Genomic DNA, 8,221 nt, shown 5'->3' on the forward strand with positions numbered 1-8,221 from the left:
ATTTTGTTTTTAGGGGACACAAAGCAACAATACCATGGCTTCTTAGCCTGGTTACAGACTTCACTTGCTCCCACATTAACCATTTGTTTGGAGATTCATAGGGAATTCCCCCTAAATTACAGAGGAAACTGCAGAGTTGGATAGCCTAATAATTTTTTTGCCGGTCTGTCATTACTAGTGACCCCCTTCACATTACAAGTAGTCATTTAATGTTTTATTAATACAAAATAATGATTGGCGCAGCAATTTGTGTCCTTATCTGTCAGTGTGCGCTCCTGAGAGTGCATGTGTGTAGAATGATTATTGGTCATCTAGCAACCATCTTAAAAAAACTTTGAGTCAATCGATACATCTAATGAATTTATTTTATGCCCTGGCATTGGATTTTAATTTTTTTAAAAACTGTGCCCCCCATTTTTCACATAATGTAGGCCTATTTCTAGTTCAGTGACCTCATTTGAAAAGGTAGTCCAAAACAGAACCTCAGGAGCTATATGCCACACTGTTTACATTAAACACAGTTGTAATAAGTTTCTTTTTAACTTTGAACATAGACATTGATAAAGTGAACACTATCACTATTTTCTGGTCTGATATTAATTTAGAATTAACAAGCATTCAACAGGAAGAGAGCAGCCTTAAAAGGGGGAGCAACAAAAAATATTGTGACCCAGGCTAAATAATACTTATAATAAATACAAAAAAGAAAGAAAATAAATCACAGGAGAGTCAAAGCAGAGATGCAAACAAATAACACTCACACACAGCTTGTTTGTTACCAATTCCTCTTTTTTATGTAGACATAACTGGCAGCATTTCAGCTGTAATACATAATTAGAATGGACATCTACTTACAAAGCAGCAGGTTACCTTGAGTATTTCCATGTATTTATTTTTGGATTGATTGGCTTGGTCTCCTGCTGATGATGGAAAAATGACATATCACATGCAAAACACAAGCTTCACAAATTGCAGGTTTAGGTATGTCAGCTCAAAACAGTTCATTGAAGCTGAAATAAAATCAAGTAAGCAGCACTTTCATCAGGCAACATGTCTAACAATCATTCAAGGATGCAAACCTGTCATTTAACAAACACTGTTGCAGAGTTGTGCGAAGAACACAGTACAAGTGTTCTCGCCTTTCTTTTCTAAAGATTTAAAAATGAGTTAGTATGTGATATGTGCTGTGAGTAGACACCTGAATAATACTCTTGAATAACATTTATTTCATACTCAACATAATAATACATCCTGCCACATTACACTTGATAAATAGAAATAACAGTTCTGCATTGACTGTCCACATCATTCACAGTGATGTAATGTTAAAGCACTACACATATATTTGTAGCTAGACAGAAAAGCAAGTAAATTACAAGTAAATCATACACTTTCTCTGGACACAAAAAGGTGACTGCTAGCAAATGGCATCAGTAAGATTACTGGAAACTCTTACAGCAATAAAAGAGCAAAAAAAAGCAGAGTTATAGGTTAAAATATATTTTGCCTTTCTTTCCACAGTGTCTTTGATAGTGGGAAAAAGATCATTCCAAATGGTGGTTGTTACTGCTCATTTTAAAAGGGGCTTTCAAAGCTCACTGCTTTTCACGGCTATTTTCACTCCTCTCATCAGATTTTTTTAGTGACTGTATGTCTCGTTTTGCCCCCCCCCTCTCTCTATGAGATTTACCATCAATCCTCTCTCTGGCTGTCATGCTTGCTTCTTCACTAGAACTTCTCGGCCTCAGCCACATGCTCCCATACTTCCAGCAGTAAAGCCTGAGCCTACCCAGAGTCCTACAGCATGCCCTGCGAAATGTGTGGGAGGAAATACAGAACAACAGTGGATCCAGAGCCCCGTTGATATACCACAGTGGAAGTGACAAGTATGATTTCAGGACTGTGTACACAGAAAGGACGGTGTCGGACCACACAACCACATAAACTTGCATCAGTGACGAGGCAATGTCTGGAAAGTTGCAAACAAAAAAGGCCACCAAGACTGCACCTGGAAGACAAAACATAGAGGATGTCAACATCTCAATTGCATAACTTAAAGGACATCACAATGATGATGCAATAAATTAGCATTAAAGGTTCAGTATGTAGGACTTAGTTGCATATAGTGGTGAGGTTGCAGAACTCAAACTTCTCCCATGTGCCAAGCATGTAGGAGAACTACAGTGATACAAAAACATAAAAACTCCAATGGCCCTATCTAGAGCCAGTTTTTTTGTTTGTCTTCTCTGACTTACTCTAGAACAACACTACTAGCAACTAGCGTTCTCATTCCATGTTCGTCAAATACCGGTAGATTTGCAGTGCTTTTGGCATAAGATCCAGTCCCCAAAATTCACCTTTCATGATACACCACTGGATGGTGTCAGGCTGAAATGCTACCAGTAATAACAAAAGGAGCACAAAAGGTCCTTATAGGGCAGGAGGGGTGGTGGATGGATCAAACAAACCCCAGACTTTCACGCAGGAGTCCGGTGTTCTTTGTCTGTCTGAATGTGATGTGTTTTTTCTTTATTTTTTTCCTGCACCTTACCATTTGCCCTGGTTGTCTAAACCTAACCATTCATGTTAGCATGTGCTTTTAATGACATCGCTGCATTGGTTGCTATGTCCTGGTGTTGTCTAAACATAACCTAGTGCAGCGTCATCCCACCATGTGCATTTGTTGACATCACGCAGTGTCAGCAGCATATACAGAAGGATACCTAGAATCTAACATGTAGACACTAAAGTTCACTGCAAAGTGGAAATATGTGACAACTAGGGATGAGACCATGCTGGGCAGACTCAGTGGAAGAGGATCTGCTCCATGTGTAGTCATAAACAGCTCATTCTAAGATAATGAAAACACACTGATTCCTACTTTCCGGTAATTATAAAACAATGAAAACATACATATGTTAGTTCTACACAACTCAAAAATGTGGACAGATCCTGGCACTATATCATGAGGTAACTGTAAGCTGCCATAAACAACACATTGTGAGTCCTGTCTTGCTGCAATCTGATTGAGCAAAAAAGTTGTCAAAAGCTAAATGTTTGCAGTGTCAAAGTCACTGACTGTCATTTTTGATTTGATGCAAAACTACAAGAGGGTAGGTCTTATGTTGTCGGAGGGAAATATGGATTGTGAAAGACATCAGATGATAACACACTCAAAATAATGTAAAAAAAAAAAAAAGATTTAAAAAAAGGAGTTTTTGACCAAAGCTTAAGCTAAATGAACTATAACCAACACTAAATTCACTGCAATTTGTTTAGTAAGCAACCAAGTGTAAAAGTCATCATCAAAAGTCCCGCATCACCTACTTTCAAGGACATATGCATGCAAATTGACGACCAACTTTCTGTAGTGGCCAGTCACTTAGACCTTCATAGTCTTCATCAGACTAAGATGAAAAAAATAGTACTCAGAAAGTTTTACCCTGTTATCCACAACCTCAAGATATAAACAACTATTTATAATTTTCAAAGGCTCACCCATGAGTTTTAGAGCTCTCTTTTCATTTAAAAGTAGCTTTCCATTTCGATGGCACTGAATTTCTCTCCTTCCCTCCGGATCTGGCCGTGTAAGACCCATGTTTCTCCTTTGTCGTCCGTTCCGCCTCAGGTAGAGCAGGATGAGTAGATAGAGAGTACAGATGGAGATCAGTGGGACCTGGAGTAGGAAAGGCAAGTTGAGTGCCTGTGTTTGATGAAAGCTGTCAAAAACTGTTGAAAATCTGTTGAAGAGCACTTATCTTACCAGGAAGAAGATTCCTGCTCTTAGGAGCAAAGCTCCTTTGTAGATGTATGCAGGATCCGGCTCTGTCATCTCACACATGGTGGAAACATGGAAGGCTTCTTCTCGTGTTTTGGCCGTGTAGTCTAAGATACAGGCACGAGCCTGGTCATAGACCAGAGCAAAGGGTACTGCTGAGACCAGAGAAATGACCCATACAGAAAGAAGGCATGGCAGCCGAGACTTCTGTTAGAAAGGAAAGAAAGAGGTGAGGAAATTCTATGTTAAACCTTGTCGAAAAAAAGGTTAAACACCAGCTGCATTTTAGAGGGTATTCCCTTCAATTTTCTTCACAGCAAGTTGTGCATATGTGTGTTTTTTGTATTTTTTCAAATATTTCACCTTATTTATGTGGCTACTTCCATTGTAATTTCTTTTACATTTCATCCTTGAAATCAACAGCTAATTGTAACCCGTGGTGTGTTTCTTTTGTCTGGCCAGGTTGACATCATGTTGATTCAAGTGTGTATATGTTTGACCATGAAAATACACTGTTGCTGGATACATGATTAGTCTTCTCATTGTTATATGCAGCATCTCTTGCAGTGATTAGTATGAACTAAAAAAAGAAGGAATATGTTTTAAATACATTTTGGGGAATAAGCTCAACATGAACACCAGGACAAATGATGACAGTTGGACAAATAGTAAAAAGTATGAGATAGTATGACATCCCTAAGCTTTTGGTTTTTCATTTCATGTTATCATATAATTTTTGTGCAAGTACTCAACCTTCAGGCTGGAGACAGACCACATGGTGTGGCAAATGGCTGCATAGCGCTCAGTGGTGAAAGTCATGATGACCCAGCTTGTGGTGGCACAGTAGACTTGGCGAACCATGAAGTAGACTTTGCATACTGTTTGGCCCAGACGCCATGGGTAGCTCTCCCAGTAGTACCGATACAAAGTTACTGGGATAGTCAACAGCTGCAGAATGTCTAAAATTTAAAGAAAAAATGAAGATCATTTAGCAAATATGCACTGTGAGTGATTTCTTGAATATAATAGCTGTGGTTTAAAAGAATTGGCATAGTCCAGGACAGACAATAATCTATTTAAATTGAAATTACATGTGTGTGCATTACGTATGACAGGGGTCTTTAACATTTTTCAAACCAAGTACGATGAAATATCAAACTGGTTGAATGGAGGTTTTCAGGCACTGGGAAATATCAGCCTGTATTTGCTTTTCAAGTAGGTGAGGGAAGAAACTCCACTTTAAAAAAAAAAAGATGGTGCAAAAGGTAAAATATTTCAGATTTGTTGTTAAATTGTTTCAGACATATTTAAATTTTTTGAAAAGTAGAAAAACATTTTAAAAAATATAAAAACATATACCAAAAAATAATTTGGCAGACCCCCTGTTGTAACTTCCCCTAGGGACCCAAATCCCCTTTTCAAGACCATGCCATTTGACAAGAAATCAAAATCTTATTTTCAGGTTCTGACTACATAAATGCATGTGTAAATGTAAATGAAAGATAAATTAATTAATTATTAAGTGTACTCTCAAGTATAACCTGGCCATATTTATAAGCAAATGTGAAATATCAAAGGAACTTGTCATGACTAAGGCCTGATACAAATCCAGAGAAGTGTTGTGTAACATCCACTTTCATCAACAGACAACAAGCAAGCCTGAAAAACATCTTGGGTATGATTCAAATGGACGTGGGAAGTGTTAATTAAATTGCATTTCAAGTTGTTATGCACATAATTAAATTTTAAATGCCAATTTAAAATAACAATGGAAACAATGGCATGTCCATTTCACTATTAATATTCATTGTAATTATGGATGGTTTGTACCTCAGAGTACACTTAAAAATTAATTAATGTCTTTTAAAAAATCAAATAATTGTATCAAATTAGAATTTTGGCAAGTCTTATGCATACATAAAGTTAACTTTTTTCAGTTTAATATTGTTAGCACTGGTCTTCCATAAGGTGCATGGTAGTAGTATTGTACCTGATATGACGAGGCTGATGAGGTAGAAACGAATGGCACTGACTCTCATATGAGCATCCATGAGGAGGGTCAGTAAGCTCACACCATTAAATAAGACCTGTAGAGCAAAAGGGGGCAGCATTTAATGGTCTTCAGTGTGAGACAAAAAACATGTTATTTGCTCTCAACACATTATTAACACAGATCGACTTGTATAGTGGCTTGGTGTTGCTGCTGCATTTTATCATCACATATACCACTCTGTGTGTAAGTCGAAAGGTAGCTGGTGGGTGAAGTGCATCAAGTAAACTGACTGTCCATACTCCAGACAAGAAGATAATGCTGTAGAAGATGGTCATTGGGACAGCAATTGTCAGCGGCTCCCTTTTGGTCACACTAATATCTAGCTGTGGCTTCTCGCTGGGGCTGACGTTACAGCTGAAGAGGAGTGAAATCTGTTCCGAGAGGTTCATGATGAGGCAGCTGGTTGAGAACTGGAAGGATGTAATAGAGAAAAAGTCTATAAATTCCATGACTGAGTATGGGTATGTGTAATAAAGACAGTGGTCTCAATTCCCATGTACCTCCTCTGTGACAGTGACAATGATGTTGCCATAAGGAGTCAATATTGAGATGTCACATGTCATTGTTTCAAATTACTCCAATTTTAAATGAGTGCTGCAACACCCACTTTTTTTCATTATGTTGCATACATTTGGTGTGCACAATTCAGCAGTACAACCAGCCAGGAGAAGATAAGAGGAGGAGGGGCCCCTGCTTTATACTTGCTCTTGCACTGTACCGAGATTTTTATAAGAGAGTGACCTCTCCATTATTAGCTTTGACTGAAGAAAAGGAAGAAAAGTCTCTGTGAGGGATGAATCAGCAGCTGTCATTAAACAGATAGTGTTTGCAATTACATGCCCATCCTTTTGTTGTGTAGATTTTTTTTAAAAACGTGTACAATTTCCTTGTTGCCATTTTTGCAAATATCTTACATTAAACATAAGATGTATATAGTACAGAAAGAATATTGCTATTCTTAAAAAACAATGATTTTCAGCTTTAATTGTAAAAAAAAAAAAAGATTGATGTTGACTTACCTGACACTAACAGTAATCTAAATTCATTTAAAAAATACAAAAAGAGTTTTTATTTATTTATTTATTACATTTTTAGAGGTTTGCAAGACTCCATAATTGTTGGCTGCTTCAGCGAAGGTAAGGCTGCTGAGCAGAGGGGCAATGTAGACTCCTCATTTGAGTCATGTGAGCTGAACCACCTACAGCTTTATACTGGCAAGATGAAGGAGCTGGTGATGGAGGTCAGACTGCCTGCACCTACTTCCATCCAGGTGGATGTGACACCCTATACAGAATAATAGGACTACAGGAGAGTAAGCACAATATCATAGGCATAACCCACTGTACATAACACACTGTACTCTTACTGTTACTCTTACACGGATGATACTCCAAATGTGAAACTTGCATGAGCATATCTGTATGCAACACACTTAAACTGATCCCTACTGTTGAACTGCAATATCTCTCAGGAAAAATAAAGCTTTATCATTATTTTAACATAATTGATGCAAAGTGAATCATTCAGTGAATAATAGACAAATACAAATCTGAAGAAACTCAAAGGGGAAGCAGCTAAATTAAGAATTCTAATATGTTATTCCCATGGCCGAGGAGAGTTCAATCAATCAATTTGTGAACATAAGGTACTGTCTGTGATGTAATCAAGAATTAAATGTGGAGTTGTTCAGTTTACAATTAATGGGTTTATACACACACACACACACACACACACACATATATATATATATATATATATATATATATATATATATATATATACATATACATGTACTAAAACGGGTGAAGTTCACTCTGAACATGATATCGGTGTACACACACACAATCAATGTAGGTTAAATCAAACACATTCACTCAACTCAACCTGTTACGCTGCCGAGAGAGCCAAATCCAAAAACAAGATATTAGAGCCATTACTGTACAGTTGCAAATGACCTGTTTGAGGGTGCAATCAATGTATACAGTAAACAGATAATGTGTAGACTTACCTTCTAGATGTAGAAATGAAGGATGAAGCAGCTTTACCAAAACATACAAACACAGCAGTGGTAATCTCCCTCCTTCCCTCTGTGACTCTCACTGACCCTCTCTCTCTGTCTTTCTCTGTCTCACTCACTATCTCTCTCTCTCTCTCTCTCTCTCTCTCTGACACTCGCTCCCTCTCCTTTGCTTCCTCCATCCTCCTCTCTCTCCACACTCAGATCAGTGGCTCACAGAAAATGCTAAACAAGTCTATGCAGCTACTCTAATATGCAAGACAGTCATATATGTTGTTTAATAGAAAGAAACGCTAATGAGCAATGATATTACTGAGGGAAATGCAATGACCTGTTCCAGCATTTTTTCTGCAATAATAATGTTTCTGGATAT

At 37.7% G+C, this 8,221-nt stretch overlaps 1 protein-coding gene across 1 annotated transcript; it reads right to left on the bottom strand.

The window, feature by feature from the left end:
• Positions 1 to 1,595: 1,595 nt before the first annotated feature.
• Positions 1,596 to 7,915, bottom strand: LOC121954864 (pyrokinin-1 receptor-like). The gene is made up of 7 exons (XM_042502597.1): positions 7,840 to 7,915; positions 6,071 to 6,241; positions 5,769 to 5,865; positions 4,532 to 4,737; positions 3,764 to 3,985; positions 3,499 to 3,676; positions 1,596 to 2,008 (listed from the first exon to the last, which is right to left on the bottom strand). Exons 2-7 carry the CDS (start codon positions 6,218 to 6,220, stop codon positions 1,596 to 1,598), a joined length of 1,266 nt encoding a protein of 421 aa, XP_042358531.1. The 5' UTR covers positions 6,221 to 6,241; positions 7,840 to 7,915.
• Between the last annotated feature and the right edge of the window lie 306 nt (positions 7,916 to 8,221).

This window comes from Plectropomus leopardus, chromosome 15 (assembly GCF_008729295.1).
Source record: "Plectropomus leopardus isolate mb chromosome 15, YSFRI_Pleo_2.0, whole genome shotgun sequence".
In the NCBI taxonomy this organism is placed as follows: domain Eukaryota; kingdom Metazoa; phylum Chordata; class Actinopteri; order Perciformes; family Serranidae; genus Plectropomus; species Plectropomus leopardus.

What these genes read in the sequence shown, in the direction of transcription:
- LOC121954864 (XM_042502597.1), bottom strand. Translation starts at nt 6,220, where the DNA reads ATGAACCTCTCGGAACAGATTTCACTCCTCTTCAGCTGTAACGTCAGC. An exon ending in GCATTATCTTCTTGTCTGGA is followed by an intron (nt 5,866 to 6,070) that starts GTATGGACAGTC and finishes TTTGCTCTACAG; the next exon opens with GTCTTATTTAATGGTGTGAG. An exon ending in GGTCTGTCTCCAGCCTGAAG is followed by an intron (nt 3,986 to 4,531) that starts GTTGAGTACTTG and finishes CCTTTCTAACAG; the next exon opens with AAGTCTCGGCTGCCATGCCT.